General features: G+C 37.3%; 1 protein-coding gene across 5 annotated transcripts in view; it reads left to right on the forward strand.

Moving 5' to 3' along the window:
- TLE4 (transducin like enhancer of split 4) overlaps nucleotides 1–18,640 on the forward strand; it is a 140,088-nt gene that overhangs the window by 1,618 nt on the left and 119,830 nt on the right. For all 5 annotated transcript variants that reach the window (XM_006918457.3, XM_006918458.3, XM_015594557.2 and 2 more), the window contains exons 2-4: nucleotides 273–370; nucleotides 1,461–1,524; nucleotides 2,754–2,798. In XM_006918457.3, the coding sequence (XP_006918519.1) occupies nucleotides 273–370; nucleotides 1,461–1,524; nucleotides 2,754–2,798 (207 nt within the window). The remainder of the gene's footprint in view (nucleotides 1–272; nucleotides 371–1,460; nucleotides 1,525–2,753; nucleotides 2,799–18,640) is intronic.

An 18,640-nucleotide genomic window follows, 5' to 3' on the forward strand; every position in this document is an offset into this window, starting at 1 on the left:
GAGTGGGCTCCGCGCGCCGGCCCCTCGGCACCCGCCGTTGGCGAGGGAGGGCAGCAGGGTCTAGAACCTGTGGGTTCCGGGGGCCACCCCGAAACCAGCTTCTGCGGGGCTGTGCGGCGAGGAGGGAACCGGGCGGAGAGTTTTCATTGCTCTTTGCCTGCCTGCGCGATGACACCCCACCCCCCGCCCGCTAGCGCCGCGCGGTATGTTTTCTCCATCTCCCTGCGTTGCCTGTAATGTGGCCTAATTAAATATTTTATTATTGTCTTTAGGCACCGCATCAACCTGCTCAACCCTTTAAATTTACTATTTCCGAGTCCTGTGATCGGATTAAGGAAGAGTTTCAGTTTTTACAGGCTCAGTACCACAGGTAACGATATTGACTTTAGCTGATCCTCCTGTTTGCTTAGCTCTTGTCTTCCCCCCCACACACAAACACTCCTCCCACCGTTTTTTTTTTTCTTTAAAAAAATTTTTTTTTGGCCACTACAAAGGTATTATCATTTTTCCTTGTGTCTAGAAAGGGCAAGTCAAGGCCTTTTTCTCTTAGGCAGGTGTAAAGAAGTTAAGCATTCCTCCCCTTTTCCGTATATTAAAAAAAAAAGAAAAAATGCCGCACAATCGAAACTGGGGAGACTTGGAAAACGCTTAGGCCAAACTTTCCATATTGATTTATTGGGGCCGGGAGGTGGGAAGATTCTGGGCCTTTTGACTCCCATGATTCTTTATTACTCTGGGCTTGATTCCTTCTCACTTCTTCCTGCCATTCTGCTGAAATAACAAGAGCCGCGAGCCCTGGGAAGTCGAAAGTGAGCGAATTTATTACTTATATGCTGAAGAAAAATGTTTTTTTAGAAACTATCATTAGACTTGGAGTGCCTTTGACATATTTTTCTTTCGCTGGCTTTTTAATGACGTGTAATTCTTATTTCATAAATACAAGAACCAAAACAAGCCACCGCAACCCAGTCCACACTTTGCCCCTGGGTGGTGGTATTCAACTTGTCTCTGTTTTGGAGGGAAAAAGTAAGACATCATTCATAAGGCATGCTAGATTCATATTTTCATTAATCTCTTAATGGAACAGTCAAGAAAAAAAACCTTGTGACATTTTGGGGGACTTATTTATGTTTGGATTTGTTTATTTTCTTGTCCTTGTTTTATTATATCAATTTGGTGAATATTCATTTCTGGATGAGTTTCCGGAATAAATTGGGTAGACGGTTTTTTCCTTAAAACAAACAAAAATCTCACATTTGATTCTTATTGAAAGGACAAGTCTAGGCTGGTTCCAATCATCCCTTTCTCTCCTGCCTCTCCTTCAATAATGAGGGTGGTATTTAAGATAGTTGATTTCGTGTTTTGTAGGTGATGATTTAGAGGAGAGAATGTGTATTTACATATGAAGGATATTAAGTCAAGATCTGTATGGTACTTAGATTTTCTTATGTTCTGAACAGCCTGAAGCTGGAATGTGAGAAACTCGCCAGCGAGAAGACAGAGATGCAGCGGCATTATGTCATGGTAAGAGGACTGTGTCATAGATTCATAGTGCCTATTAGTTTGGGCTACCAAAAGCAAGAATACATTCAGATTGATGGAGGCTGCAGGATAGATCACAGTCACAGTGCCAGTGCAATTGAGGTTGTGGGAATGTGACCATTAGCAACCTGTAATTCCAGGATGTTATAGCTTGCTTCTGACAACCAGCTTTGATTTGAATTTTCAAAAAGTTCAGCTGCATGAGGTCTAATTTTCTGTGCTTTGTTTTTATAGATTGTTAAAAAAAAAAACCACCTCATTTATGTTTTGTTTAGAGTCACAAGCAAAATGTTTTTTGTGTTAGTGGGTTTTTTTTTTTGTTTTATTGCTCTTGCTTTAAACAATTTTAACCACTTTTCCTGGAAACTTAAAATTTCAATGTGCTTTATTTATTTTAAACATAGGTATTACACTCTTATACTGGTTATTATTATATTGATGGGTAACAAAAGACACCAGACACTTTCAAAATTTCTCTCACTCTTAATGTTATTAGCACCTGTGTATTGGTGTGTGTTTTGTGTATTTTCAATTTCTATAGTGCTACTTTGGTTCGGGGAGTTATACATTTGTCTTCTGTTAACTGATTTGTTCTGTCAGAATTTCTATAATACCAGTTATACTACGTAGTCAAAAAATCAGATCTGTTTTTCAAAAGTATTACCAAGCACATTTTTATGCTTGTTCATAAAGGCTTCAAGTAACTCATTTGTTTCCTGTCAAGCCTTTTTCTTTGAATGTATGAACATTAGCAGTACACTAAAAATGAGAAACTGAACACCGAAGTAGCATCACCTTTTTGAACAGTTCTTTCAAAGCATTAGCATTTGTGTGAGACACATTTTTGCCATTAATTTACCCGCTGTGCCCAGGAATTAGAGTCCACATGGCACCACATTTTCATCAGACCTTTTTCATTCACTTGCTTCTAATGTATAAAGGCGACCGGAGATGTTAAGAATCCTCTGTTTGAACTTGAATTTCTTAGTTTTGTGAGTTATTCTTTTAGAGTCTGTGTCTTAAGTTGACTGCTAGTTTATTAGGCTAAGATAATGGTAGAATGTTCCTTCTGATGTAACAGCATACGTATGGCTATTTGGTTTAGATGAGGCTTTTGTGTTTTAAGCATATTTGGGGGCATTTGAACAAACAAGGGAGATTGTTCGATGAAAGGCACGATTACGAAATAATTGCTTTTCCTTCTTTGACAGTATTATGAGATGTCCTATGGTTTGAATATAGAAATGCACAAGCAGGTGAGTTCTAACCATTTATTTTTAACCATTTTAAATGACAGTAATACTGTGCACTTTAGAAAGAAGTACGCAGTTTTATTCTCCACATTTTTATGGTTACCTATATTTTAAAGACTGTGTACTGGAGAGAATGCTATTTTTTCAGGTGTGGTTCCCTATCTTTTTTGTATATTATTCTAATTTTAATCATTTAAAATTGTGATTTAAAATGTTTCAATGCATATTCAACTTTGTACACTTTTAAAACCAGGATGGTAAATTTTAAAATAGGTCTTATTTTTCTTTTGAAAGAGTAAATTTATGTATTTTGAGCATTGCAAACTTGTCTTATGAAAGAGCTTTTCTTGGAAAATATTAAAAATGGAAACTGTAAATTGCATGGAGACTTCATTGGCTTGGTGTGAAGAAATGGATAGAAGGTGAGCTAGGAGGATCAAAATGAAATCTGTGACACTACAAAAGAAATTGATGTAAAATCCTTGTACTGTTCTCCCGAGGCTACTTAGTTGGAACTTACTCGGCACTGTAACTGTTATTCCCAAAATTTGTGCAGAATAAATGAGCCTGAGGGGAGGATGTGATAAGGTTCAACATTGGGTCTTGAAATCTAGCAATTATTTCAGTCAAAAAATAAGAAAAGAGATAATCATTAGTCAGAAAGCACTGAGAAATGTGATTCAAACAGCTTTTTTTCTCCCCAGGAGACTAAATAAAATGGTTTAAGTTTCCTAGATAGAAAAGTAGCATATGTATTAAACAATATTGTTTGGCAATGATAATTTCTCTAGGAGGCATTCATTTTTAGTGATTGCCTAGTGAAAGTGCTTCAGGTCTGTCTCAGCCATTTCAGAATAGGTGTGTACCTAAGTTTACTGGGAAAACACAAGTGAAAACTTGCTGCTTTTCACATCTTATACTTGTGGATGTTATTACCTTCTAAGTTTAAAAAATATGAAATGATCACGTATTATTAGGCTTATACTAATGGATTCCTTTTTGGATGTAGTTAATTATGATATGCTAAGAATATATTCAGATAGTAGAGCTTTAAAAGATGACTTAGATAATAACAGCAATTTGATAAGCAGTATTTGAAAAAGTTGGAGGAAGAAAAATGAGTTGTTACCTATGCTGACTTTTTATTTCAGATACCTTTTTTTACTTTTTTATGCTATTTGGTTATGTCAATATTAATATTATAGTATAGATTGCTCCATGTTAAAATTACATTCTTATTTGGCATCTTATTTGCCATTTCTGTCTAGATTAGGAATGTAAATGTCTCCTGCTTAAACAAAATCCATCAAACTTACAGATGGACTCCCTTTAACTCTACCTTACAGAAATAAATTACATGAGAGATATCGTTTGTTAATTGTCTTCATTACATGTCATATTACGCCTGGATGTTGTATGTGTGTGTTTTTTGTCCTCACCCTACCACCCAAGATTAATTAGTGTCCTTTTAAAGATTGGACCAGATGATTAATGTCCCTTTATTTCTCTTCCTGTATATTATTTACCATAACAACTTAGTTTCCAGATCTCTTTATACCGTTTACAGTTCTGAGAGACACAGAGTTTATAGTATTTGGCTGTATGGGAGATCCCTTAATTTTACACATTTTATACCTCTGTAATTCTGTCATCTTCTTGTCCACCTGGCCTCAAATGCCATCTATTTAAAATTGAGAATGGAGTACATTTTCCCTTTTTTTCTCTTGCTTTTAAATTCAATCATATCAAGAATCCTGAGGGCAGTTTATCACATTATGAAATACAGACAGCCCTGCAAACCACCTACTTATTATATTTTCTTTCTTTTTCCCCTTAAGCACAGAGGCATATCTGTCTTTATTTGTTTTTCTAGGCAGACAGCCTTGGTTCCTCTTGGCCTCTCTTCCAGATGCACTCGCTGGATACCCTCGTAATGGAAAGGAGCAATAATGCAGGGAAGTTGCCCTGCAGCATAATTGAGCCTAGTTCTCAAGATCGGGTTAGGCTTATTCACTTATTAGATTTGTGTCTCTGAAGGGTTCAAGAGTAGGAGTCCCCGGAGTCCTTGGAAGTACCCTAGTAATTGGTGGCCCTGATATTTGAAACCTTTGTGTATTTTTTGGTTAACGCTCCTGTTCTTGGCTGCTGCTAGCCACACAGTATTTATTTTTAGAGAAATTTTTCATTGGAACAGAAAATTATGGCTGTGATGGAGTCATGACTCTGTGACTTAGCAAATTAATAAAAGGATAAAAACACAGCAGAGACAAACAGGGTCAGGGTCTGGTATTATGGCCCCTCCCCTTTCTGTATGATGCTCATCATCAGTTACCCTGTGTTGATTCTGATAGAGGACTATAAAATGAAACCTATAGGGAATTTGTCATTCTGAAATGAAAGCTAATGTAATTAGTACCAATTAAAGTACATTTAGTAAATTGGATTTAATCTTAATTAAGCCTGCATAATGTTGCCAATTTTTAACAATTATGTTTGAGAACATAATTAATTTAAATTTGGGTAACTGAGTAAATAGCATTAGTCTGGTAAAATTAGTTGATTTTTTTTTTTAAAGGGGAACTCGGTGACATGACATAGAATTAGAGAATAAAATATGAATCTAATTTCTTATAATCTTTAGTAGGATCGATAGAGCTGAGCAGATGAAGTTAGGAAAAAACCCAGACAAGTTAGAGAGGGGTGTTGTAGGCTATAATGTGTTCTAGCATGAAAGTGAAGTTGACAAATGGAACATGGTTAGAAATGGCACATATTTTATTGCGATGCCTTCATAATGGAATTTTTAAAAGTGAAAGAACATTGGCTTTTATTCCCTAAGGATTTCCCTAAGTGTGGGGTTTTTGTTCTGGATGGGACAGTTGGCCCACCATGTAGTTGTTACTATTTTTGCTGATTGTTCTCTTTATGAATACAGTGTGGCTTCTAAATGGGTCAGTGACCACAGACAGAACAGGGTGATGCATGCAGTTGATAACATTGCTTAATGATACTTGTTCCTAACCTTCACCTGTAATGCTATAATTAAAGAAGAATGCCCAGATTTAATCTGACAATAGTAGTTACCACTTTAAAAAGTGAATATTGGATGTAGATTAGGAATACTGTGTAGTATGTGAATTCAGTTTACAAGTATTGTAACTGAAGATGAATATACATTTTGAGAATATCTCGTGGCCTCATAGTTACTATTCTATAATCCGAAGCTCTCTTTGTTTTTAAAAAAATTTGGCTTAGTATTTGAATTTTAGAAATTAGAACATTTTTAGAAATCTGCAACACTTATAACCTAAAAGAGTGAGTACTGCATATTTATATATACATGTTTGTTTATATGTGTGTGTATATATATGTGCATACATGTGTATATATATATGTCTATGGCATAAAGATATGTGTGTATATGTACAATTAGCAAGAAAACAACTATTTCACTCTAAGCCATGTAAATTTTATTATGAGACTTGGGCCACAACCATTTGAGTGCTGCTAAAATATTAATTGAATAGAAATGAAAGGGCCTTGCCAACTGATAGGATATCATAATCATAGCCTCTCTGGTCGATGGTAAATGATGATAAATGACATTAGGAACCTTTTAGCAAACTGTAATAACTACAAGGAGGGAAGCAGTATGGATTTGCATTATATCTGATACCCTCTAGTACCAAGTGGATTGCCAATACTGCTTGTTTAGCATTTTCTAAGGGCAATAGGATATTGATTTCTGACTTACAAGGAACAGCTCTATTTTCACCATTGAAAAGTATTGCAGGTTGTTAAGAAGAAATTGACTTGAAGAGGCCGACTGCTGCCCATCATGGAGCAAATAAAGCAAAACTGCCGAAGCATGGTGGAGCAGCGAGACGGGCCCTCAGCAATTTGTTGCTATTAATTTACCATGCTCGACAGCAAATCAATCGGCATCTACTTCATCTGCTGTAGAAAATGCTGTCCAAGGCAGATAAAAGACTCGGCATGGTACAGAGAATAGACTGGATTGGCCAAAAGGAGGCTGCAGTTAATGTGTAAATAAGTGAAATCAAGGCCAGAGTTGCAGAGGAAGCTGTTGTTAATTAGGTTGCTGCTTTTTCGTGAACTATTTTGGAAAGCAGCTGAGGATTTGGAGAGTAGAAAGAGATTTATTGAGGTTAAAGTAATATACGACTGGCATGACATTCCAGCCTTGAGTGTACTTAATTCTAGGATGCAGTAAATTTATTTGGGGACAGTGATTGCAATGGAAGTCAGTTTGTTTAAAGTTCTATTTAGATCAGATTTCCCATAAGAAAACTTTTGTGCATTACTAATTTCTTGTACATCTCCTGTCTTAGATGGTATATGCTTAGATTTGGAGGAGTAGATGCAGGAGTAGGTGTTTGAGAATGTAGGCAAAAATGTGTCTTTTGTATTCTTAGGCAGTGACTATGTTTTTCAGAAATGGATGTGATTGCACTCTTGTATAACAATGAAAGTGAATTATTTTCAAAGTTGGGATGTTTTAGCTGATAGTAATAAACCAATGAAAATTTTGCTGACAGAACTTTCTTTTGCTGTATAAATATTGGGAAATAATCTAGGGGGCCGAACAGTGGGTAGACACTACTAGACTGGAACATCTCAGAGATTACAAATGAAATTTTGATGACTGCGAAAGAGCTCCAGATACAATTAGGAGATCATGTGTGTGCATAAGGGAGAGGGGTTATTTGTGTTTTTATTTGTTTTTCATTAAGATTTAAAACCACCTTTACTAATTTAAGATTACTTATCCTTTGATAATATTCCGCCTCTCTGATTTGGACATTTCTGGGATACGGAGCCAACTTAAGCTATGTCTAGTAAATCAAGATATATATGTAGATTTTAAGTTATATATTTTTGCAAAACTGAGGATCTAGCATTAGGACAGGACCCAGTGAGTTGTTTTACTTGTCACAGGACCTTCAAAAGAAGCAGATCTGACTGAGGAGATTTCACCTGTTGGGATATGTGCATAATTAGGAGTGTTTTCTGCATGGCATGGGGTGGGCTTCCTCTTTTTCTCTTGCATATTGGGTTCTCATTTTCTCTTTCTTGAGGTCTCAGAGTATCTGATTATGTTTGACTTACAGCAGTGATTATGTAGTGGAATTGGAATTTCTTTTTAATGGAAGTGAATGTTTATTATATATCTGGTATGAACTTACCACTGACCTGGGCACATTGCCAAAATTCTTAAATTCTCACAAGGATCCTAAGAAAGAGATTATGTCCAATCAAAGATGATTAGACAGGATCAGATCTGCACAGGGTGATACAGATATTAGGGGGTGATACAGATATTAGGTGTAGTGGATTCAGGACCTCCTATGAATTTACCTGGGAGGATATCACCTATGACAGGGGTCCCCATTACTCAGGCCATGGACTGGTACAGGCGAGCAGCAGGCAAGCGAGCGACGCTTCATGTGTATTTACAGCCACTCCCCAGCGCTAGCATCACCACCTCAGCTCCACCTCAGATCATCAGGCATTAGATTCTCATAGGAGCACCTGCTGACAAAGATGTCGGGGACTACTCTAGGAGATAGGTCTGCACTGGGTTGGAGATTCAGCCCCAGTTCATTCTTGGAATGGGCAGCCCCATGAGAGTCTGGGATAGTCCTTGGATTTGTCCTTGAGTCACTTCAGGCTTTAACTCCCAGAGTGTTGGGATAATCTCTGCAGGTCTATCTAGATTGAGTTAGGTAGGGTCTGAAGGCTTGGCCTGGATTCTCCATCCAAACTGCTCTTAGTGGATGAGAAGTCAGGATTTGCTTTCCTTCACTTGGAGTCTCCCACAGATGGGGCCAGGAGAGCTGTTTGCTTATCATGATCTGATTTGCTTCCTCCCTGGGTGACCTATTTCTTATATGTTTACAAACTTGCCTTTCCATTTAACTTTTATCTTTTCCTTGTGGCTTCTAAAACTGCCTGAAGACAGGAGGCTGTTGTTAATCACCATCCTGTGGGTTTTTGAAGGGGGAAGCTAGGAGGGGAAAATGTGATGTTTTGTGGCCTCTTTGTAGTTCAGAAAGAAGTTCTTAGATGCAGGAAATCACACGCAACTCAAACTTTAAATGAAGGCAAATGTTTTGCTTTTACTGTTAAAAGATTTACTTTGCAGCATTCGAACAAAAGGATGTTTCCTTCTCACTGCCCCTTTCTACTCGATATTGTTTATTTTTGTTTTGCTGGGCAAAGTCCTTTGTATCCTAAGTAATATTTCTGAGTTGAGTTGGACTAAAGAACTGATGAATGAGAAGAGTCTAGGTACTGTTGTAGCCTCAGTGAAATCTAGATAGTGCAGGCATAGGCCTGTTCTCACATTCTTCATTTCACTTTTCCTTTCCTAGAATTTTACTTTTTTTTGTGCTATGGAGTAGGTAAAGTCATTAAATGTTTGAAATGTGTACTTGTGTTTATTTTTAATGAGAACATTTTTATTGCCTTTGATGTGACTGCATAGTCTGGTTTATCACTTCAAGACAGCAATAATGTATTTGATGGCTGTCAAGTGAGAAAGGGATGTGACATTTAGAAGGTACTTTCCCTTAACCCTCCCCACACCTTCTCTTAGAAAATGCTTAACACTCCAGCAACGGTAGCACATCCAGTGGTCTTGTGGCTAAAGTATCATCAGTTTCACGAGCATGGCTGCAGGAGAGAAGTAGGAGGCAGAACTTTTAGGTGCGGGCAACTGAGTATTTACACTGATAATGACAGTTTGCAAGGCTTAAGACTTGTTTGGAGTAAGTGCACTGCAAATAGAGTTCGTGAAATTATTGCTCTAAGAGGGAAGGGCCTCAGAAATTATAGTCAAGGCAAAAATTGAAGTTGTTTTGACTTTGCCTTAGTAACAGCTGTCCGTGGTAAAGGAATTTAGCTGGCATTCATCAACGCAAATCTATATACCTTCTCTGTTTTCATTGGACTTGACCCATTGTTTATGCTAAGCTCTTGCTATTTTTCTACGACCAAGCCAAAATTTTCTTTAGAGAGCTGTCGTGTGTAACCTGTACTCTATCCAGGGGGACTAAGGTCAAGGTGTGGATTTTCTTAGCTGGATTGTGAAAGAAGCAGAAGAGAAATACTCTCTGATGTCCCCTAAGTACCTTCTTCTCTGGTGAGTGGATCATTTTGTCATTTGTGAGGATTTTGCCCACAAATATTTCACAGTTTGTATTGTGAAGGGAGCTTCTGTGTTTCATGGAAAGAAAGGATGACTACTGTCCTGGTGCAGGACTTGTGCTCCATCCACAACCTGATTGGCCATGGTGTTCCTTGGATCCTGAAATGACCTAATGCTTGCAGCATCTTAAGCAGTGAAAGGTTGAGGGCAGGATATTGACTTTCTGATTATTTTTAGCAAGCTTATTTCACTTACTATTACTCTTCTAATTAGGATTCTGTTCTTATTTTCTAAGTATATATTCTTCTTCTGAAGGTCCGTGGATTATTTTGGTTAAAGAATTTGAAAATTCAAGGAAATGAAATGGAAAAGAATAGTAATCATAGAAATTATGAGCACTAGTACTCTTTACAGAGAGCTTAAGGCATTTTATATTTTCCTTAATCTTCCTGATGTTCTTGTAAAGCAAGTAGCAAGCTTGAATCCACGTATTTATTTAAATAGCTTCTGTCAGTGGAGTACCCGACAGTTTGCCAAGCAGTGTCATTCCACTGGCCTTCTTGAACAGATGACACTGAGGCTTAAGGGCTTAAGAGACTAGTCCAGTGTCACAGTGCTGGAGGATCAGCATGCAGGCGGGGAGGCCAGGGTTCACATAGATCTGCAAAAGGCAAAAGGTCGTATAGTCAGAGTACTTGGCAGAAAAGAAGATCAGTTTTTTAACTTCCCTTTTAGGGCTTTCTTCACTGACCACTGTGTTTCCAGAGTGCTTGTTTCTGTGATGTTCTTGACTATGCAGCATGAGGAGCAAGGGGGTACTACTGGCAGTTTAGATGTTATATTGTCATCTCTAGTTAGAAATCTGATCTGTGTGTGTGTCTGAGTACAGAGCCTCCCTCTTCTTCCCTCTACCCTGCCAATATCTGGACCTTACCCAAAGGGAAACTAGGATACACAAATTAAAATATGAAGCCTAGATGCCTTCAGCAAAACACTTAATAAAACTGGCCGTTCCTGCATTCCTAAAGTATGCTATGCAAATACACTATAAACTTGTTTCTTGCCAGTTGCTCCCTCCTGATAGAATGTAAGCTCCACAGGAACAGGGGTGTTTATTCTCTGCAGTTTTCCCCAGTGCTGAAAATAGTGCCTTTCACACAGTAGGTGCTCATGAAATAATTGGTGAATGAGGAAATGCTTGCATTCAGATCAAGCTAGCCAAGAATATGTGCGATTTAATATTCTTAAGGGCATGTATAGATTGCAGAATAACAAAAATGCAGAACTTCCAAGCCTAGATAGGTCTGTGGTCCCTACTTGCTAAGTTTGTGGAAAAATTATAGAAAGGGGAAGTAAAAGCAACTGAGCATGCTGTGCCTTTCAGGAGCATGTTAGGCTCGTTGAAGTAGAATATATTTATTTTAGCATGTGGATTCTGCCTTTTTAAAGATGCAAGCGTGAACCTTTCTAACTGAATTAAAATTCACTTTGAACCACTCTATCACTGGTCAGGGCGTATATAAAAGAATTCTTGTACTATTAATAGGTCAGTATGTATGTGGTTTGAGTGAGTGTGGGGAGATATTAATCTTAACTATACTGTAGTGTGTTTAGCTAATTTCCCTCCAAATCAGTAAAAATGCAAGCTTCTAGTTCTTTTTAAGGGACAAGGAATTTGAAGTTATCTTAGGGTTTTTTCTGTTTTTTATTTGTTTGTTTATTTTTTAGTGGAGATGAGATAGTGTTGTTGAAAGAGTAATAATCATAACAGACATTACAATAAGTGATTTTGGAGAGCTTATTGTGCCAGTAACGTTTTACTTATTCTACAACAACCTTATAAGACTATAGTATTATTATTTTTATTTTATATATATGTACATATGTATATGTATATATATGTACATATGTATGTGTGACATATATATATACACATATATATATACATATATATATATATAAGAAGGCCAAGACAGAGAGAAATTAAATAACTTCTTGCGATCAGCCAGCCAGTAAAATAGGTCCCAGGTTTGACACAAGTTCAGATCACTGTGTAATAGACTTTTTCCACCATAGTCCAAATGCTGTGTTTGGAACACTGTACTATCAGCATACTCTGCTACCTCTCCCAAAATACTTGATTGAGTCTGGACATTCAGATTCTAGTTCTGACCTTGGCAATAACTGGCTATGTGATAATTGTTGAGTATCTTCACTTCTCAGGACTGCTTTTCTAAGCTTAAAATTAGAGCACAAGCAAATACCAATATCTCTTTTAGCTCCTTCAGTTTAAGATGACTGTTTGGTTTTGGTTTGTTCTTTTTTATAACCCAGTGAACAGAAATTGAGACTTCCTATCACTTCTTTTTAGTCTCAGAAAGTCCCCTTTAACACCTATTTTCAGAGGTTTGTTTTTTTTTTTTTTTTTAGTCCAAAAATTAACCTAATGAAGCTAGGAATAGAAATGGATATATGTATGGATATATGTAGTAGTTTATATTTTACCAGGTGCTTTCTCATTATTTTATGTAAGCCCTAATAATGTTACTAAAGCATTACCCTCATCCTGTGGATGAATAAAACTAAGATACTAAATGACAAAGTCCCACAGTTAATTAGTGGATGGTACAGAATTTACTGATCCTCTCAGGGCCACCATTCAGGCTAAAGTAATGTTGATGCAAAACTAGAACAGTTATTGTAAAACATAATAAAAAGGTACGTGTGTATGTGCATATATATAATATAATGCCAGTGCTTCTTTAAAGTGATCTTTCTTTGGCATATATTAGAAAAATTAATGATACAACTTCTGAAATTGTATGAATTATAATGAAATCCAATAGTTTTCTCCCAAAATGTTGAAGGGGATATGTAGTAGTTTATTATCTGTTGGTTAATTAACACCTGGGATTAGTTAATCTTCCAGAATCCAATGTACATGTCAGTTTTCCTAGGTTGTAATGCCCAAGGTAAAGTATGTCTGTAAGCTGATTTACAATGAGCTTGAGATCTTAAGCCCTCAGGTTTCTTGCATTGTACCATAAGGATCCTTCACTTAAGGAAGGTTTGGACTTTTCAACTTGGTGCATGGTAAATTAATTGTAGGTAAATAAAAGAAGAGGGAAATGTTTAATCTTGGCCTTTTTGAGCAGTGACTCAAGGACATGGTAGAGATCAGGTTTCTTCACTAAGATATAAGCTCCAAAGGGAAGAGTGTATTTTCTTACTGCTGTATCATTAGCACCAAAAAACTGTTTGGTAGAGGAAATAAATGAATCAGTGTTAGAACAACTGAAAGAATGGTTTAATTTCATTGCATATCCTGTAGCACTCTACATTTGCTTGTCAACCACCTTTGTATAAGTTTCATTTCTGAGTTCTTAGGCAGGACTTGGCTTTATGATGACCAAAAAAGCCTCTACAGGCAATCTAAGGTTAGTTCTTATCACAGTTCTGCCATAGGTCCTTGAGTTGGCAATTGGTCATTTTTGAAATTTAAGATTAGATACATTTCCAGGTGGTGATTTATTTCTGTTATCTTTCAGCTTCTATATGATTTAAAAATGACCAGTGTTTGGAAAAGCTCTGTTCCTAATTTTATTGCTTGATATTGCTTTATTGCTTGATACTAGAGGCATGCCATTTCATTAAGTTAAGCTTTAGAATCAATTTTATATGAGGAAATATTATTTTTTGAGGAACCTTCCTTTGCGAAGTTAGGCTATTGGAGACAGGTAAAAAAAAAAAAAAGTGCTAATGTTGCCAGTGTTTTACAATAGAACCTTGTGCTAGCTTGCTTCTTTTCATAGGAATGGCCACAGCTAAGAGCATATGAGTGCATGTGGTTACAGATTTTCCATAGTGTATCTTCGGTGAATATTAATGATAATAATAAGTTAACATTTATTGAACACCTCCTGTGGACCAGACGTTACACTAAGTGCTTCAGATGTATTAATTTGTTGAATTCATAACCCTTTGAGGAAAGGATCCCGTTGTCCTCATTATGTATGAGGAGACAAAGGTAAAGAGAAGCTAAGAAATTTGCCCAGGGCTTTATAGCTAGTAAGTTGCAGAGTGGGGATTCACTCCTAGGCTGTCTGGCTTCAGAGCCTACGTTCTGAACCATTGGTAATAATCTGCCTCCTAAGTGACCATTTTAATATGGTAAGCTTGTTTTGTTTTTTAAATATATCTAGTTAGGCCACTGTGTTCTGTACATAGCGAGCTTAAGTGTTACAAATAATAGTGGGTCTCCTTTTAGGTATATATTTGTATCAGAAAAATACTTTTTGAATTATCAGATCAGCAAGTTCTTTGTTGCTAGTCCTTTTTGAGACCCGTGGTATGGAAGGGAGTAGTCCTCTCATTAACTAAGCAGCTTTTTCAAACTAGCTCTCCCGCCCCTGCACTCTGCATGGGCAGTCCTGTTCTGGCTCTGCTTCACCAACCATACAAGTGGAAGGAATACTTTATTAATAAGTGGAGGTAGCTTTGGTCTTCAGATTCAGTTTTTAATTTGTAAAACAATTCCTTTATTTTTGCCTCAGGATACTGTAACTGTTAATTAGAAGTATGATTTGGGGGTAGTTTTTCAGTCAGAGGTGCAGAGCCATGCACATGGTCATGAATTGATTAGTTATTCCAGGTCGGAGAAAAATAGTGCATGTATATATATGTATTTGTGTGTGTGTGTGTGTGTGTGTGAGAGAGAGAGAGAGAGAGAGAGAACGAACAAATACATGGCTGGCTCATGGCCTGATGACCACAAGCCTGTAGATATTTTTGTACTTCTGATCATGAAATTTCTTAAAAAGTCACAGTACCTTTTATAACCATATGAGAATATCCTGGAAAACCACTGAGTGCCTACCTGGAGTGAGAATGGGATTAGGGGTCATTGGCTGAGTTTTAAAGGACCCACATAGTCCTGGAACTTATATGCAAAATTGTGTGCTGTTTTTGGTGGGGGAAGAGTCGATAACACTCACTGGTCCAGTGACGAAATTGAGACCTAAACAAAAGAGTTTGAGAATTATTTTTTAGAGCAGTGGTCTCAAATCAGGACAGTTACTTTCTCCCAAGAATATTTGGAAGTGTGCAGATAATTTCTGATCATCATGACTTAGAGGTGTTACTGATAACTAATGGGTAGAAGCCAAGAATCAGCCTTGTCTGGCTTCTAGTTAATTATGTCGTTTCGAGAGAACCTATAAAACTATAGTTGTTTTTGAGGTTTTCTCTTTCTCATGATGATGAGCAGAGTGGAATTGGTGGTAGTAGGTTCTTCTTTCAGGTTAAGAATGAGGATGTTACACTATCTTCTGTAACCATCTTTTGCCTAAAGAAGGGAGAGTGATAGACTTTCTGTATTGCAACTGTTGAACTGGCAGAGATGTCTTGCTTTAATTGACGCCCAATTGTCAATTGTCCAGGACTACTCATTGAAAGCCTCAGAATTAGTCTTAGTTCTTTTATAGGTAACAGCTTTTCAGAAGTGTTGTTTTTTATCGGCCTTCCTTTGTCTGTGCTGAACACTTTCAGTTACCTGAGCCAGTCTCCTGCACACCCAACTGGTTAGAACCAAGATGTATGTGATAGACTGGGCCACCCGAGAATTCGAAATGACACTTTGGTCTGATCTGCCACAGCAGAGAGATCAGGGTAGATTTTGCTGCAAAATAGACCTTCTGCTCTTTCACTTAACTTCATGGTTAGGTCAGAGTGCATTGTGCTTGTCTTTGTCCAGTCTTGATCACATTGTAATAAATAAAACGGAACCTCAAGTTTTCTAAGTAACCTGTGAGTCTATAACATGGGTTCGTTTTGTTTTCGAATGTGTGGGCAGCCATCAGAGAACCTGTTTTACTTGCTCGAACATTTTTTGGCTAAGTTGGGAAACACAAAATGCTTCTTTGGGCTTCTTAATGGAGAAATTGTGTACCGCAAAATTCCAGTGAGCCCTTCTTAAACTTTCACCTTTATGTAAGTTCCAGAAATATGGAGATGACAGTGCTACTTCCTTGTAAGCCTTTTTCTTACATTTATGATGTTTTGGATTTAGAAGAGGCCGGGTCAGGCATAGTAGATTTATGTACAAAAACCTTGCTTTTTAATATGGCAGCTCATTTCCAGATGCTTGATATGGCTGGCCTAGGAAGAAGGCCCATAGTTAGAACATATTTTAATCAGATCTAAGTAGAGCTCATAGGATTTCCTTATACTCTAAGCAAGAACTCTTAGGCTATTTTGCATCAGTGTGGATGCATACAGATAAAGATCTGTTGAGATCTTTGTCGGATTTGGATTGTGAGGTGGTGGTATACATGTCAACTTCCTAGGTTAGATTTATAAATCCTACTTTTTCTTTAATATTTGCTTTTACAGTTTATGGACATGTATTTGTCACCTTTTGTTTGTTTGAGGTTCACCCCCAAAATTAACTTTCTAAATGGAAATATTTACCCTCTCAAACTGAAATATCTAGAATTGGACCTACAAAGGTTAAGAAGATTGTAACCTAAAGACTTAAACCTGAAAAAGAACTTAATCATTCTTTTTCTAAAAAAGAGGTTGTATTCTTTAGTGGGAGAGTTACTTGGTAAAGAGAGGCTAGCACTGGGCACCTCAGATGGAAGGCAAAGGCTATGATGGCTTTTTAATCATTCATTCAATAAATGCTAATTAACCTCATTATGCACAAGGTGCTTTGAGAGCTAGAGAGTTATGAGAGGTATAATACTTGCTTCCATGGAGATTCTAGTATTTTTATGGCATTTGGACTAGTGTGAACAATACAAGGCACAGTATGTGGTGATGGCACTGTTGTGACCTAAGAAGAAGAGGAAGTCTTTCTGGCTTAGGAGTGATTAAGGACGCTGTTACTGAGCATATAGAGACATTTTAGTAGACCTCAGAGGAGAGAGTCACGTAGGAAGAAAGGAAAGGGTTAGAAGCCACAGAGATAGGAAAATGCGGTGCATATTCAGGCTGTGGTTAGCATTTCCACCTTGGTTTCATGATAGAGGAGAGAATGGTTAAGAAGGTAGGTTTGGGATACATTATAATAGGTCTTGAATGCTAATTCCAGTATGTGGGTTTTTGAAGGAAAGCAAAGAGAAGATTAAGCAGACGGTAGGGAAGGGACTATGCCTATTTGCTTAATTCTCAGCAGCTAATGTGGGGCCTGACAGCAAATGTTCAGTAAATATTGGTTGAAATGATTTGAGTGGAGAGGAACATGACTGGATAAGAACAGGGTTGAGGAGGTGACGTGGGGGCTAGAAAGGAATCAAAGTGACCCAGCAGCTCATTGGATAAGGGGTATGGAAATGCATAGGAAAAAGGCCTAATACAGTGACCTCTGCACACCAGCAAGATCATAGTCCTATTGATAGAAAAAGAGACTTTGTAGGGGGAAACTTGGTCTTACTTATGCTTAGGGGGTGAGGTGCCTAGAGAGAAGAGAGAAATAGGAGGAAGAGGAAGGAAAGTGAGTTTGTTGCTTTTCTCACTGTCATGTCTTCATATCAGCACCATCCTTCATCTTCTGCCAAATTTGTACTGCTGCCCAGAACCTCTAGAATCCTTTTTCAGCAAGACTTGTATTTGTGCCTTTATTCTATACACGGACCACAGTGGACTTTGCCAGGCAGCCCTTTGCGGGCAGTGGTTTTAGGAACTTAAGATTTTAAGGAGGGTATTCGATCTTTGTGTCAGTGTATGAGAGAGTGTTTCTCTTCATTTTGCTTGATTACTGCCATTACCTTTATATAGATATAATAGTGGGAGTTTGCAAATTATGATTTTTTTACTTTTTTCTTTTAAAGATTTTTTTAACATTAAAAATAGGCACAGAATCCTCTAAATTATTCATCATCTATGGAAACTCTTTGCTCCATTCTTTTCTGTTTCTTTTTAGTTTTTATATCATTTGGCCAAGAATTGCAGATAGGTCAGTGATTTCTTGTCCTTTCTGTGTTAAGAAACTTCATGTAAACATGAGGCCGAGTCCATAATTGTCTTGAGAAACTGCTGTATTTCAAAAGAAGTAGTTATTCTCGGTGTTCATTATATATTAGCTAAATACTGAAATTATAATGGACACTTTCAGGCAATGTGAATTATATGTGTGTGGTTAATTTTCTTCCTTTTTTTTTCTAATATGAGGCATATCCTGTATTTTAAACTTTTCTCTTGTTAACCAATGTCACCATTAAAAAAAAAAAAACCCTTTGCCCTTTTTAGACACTGATGAAGCCAGGAATCTCTCAGTTCTGCTTTCCTCTGGATAGCTGCATTGTCAGCCAGACTCTCCTAAAGTGGTAGCAAAGATTCCAAAGACAATTCCATGCTTATATTCTATCTGTTGGAAAGAGAGTATCTCTTCCTCAGTAGTTTTAGCGTAAAACCGAAGGAAAACTCTCATGTACCTACTTTTATGGGCAGTTTAAATGTAATGACATAATCATCAACCACCAAAGGGTCAGCAGTTGGGACAAAAGTTTCTTGTCTTTAGGTGTGCTAAGCTAAGTTTCTCTGCTTTTGGAAACTCTTATAATCAGAACACAGTGATTGTCCTTGTTTTTGAATTTTTCAATCTAAGTTAAATTGAGGTCTTTAAAAGGTAGTCTTGAAGTGCTTTTTTTTTTTTTTTTTTGTTGAAAACGTT

This window comes from Pteropus alecto, unplaced genomic scaffold, assembly GCF_000325575.1.
Source record: "Pteropus alecto unplaced genomic scaffold, ASM32557v1 scaffold95, whole genome shotgun sequence".
NCBI classification, from domain to species: Eukaryota; Metazoa; Chordata; class Mammalia; order Chiroptera; family Pteropodidae; genus Pteropus; species Pteropus alecto.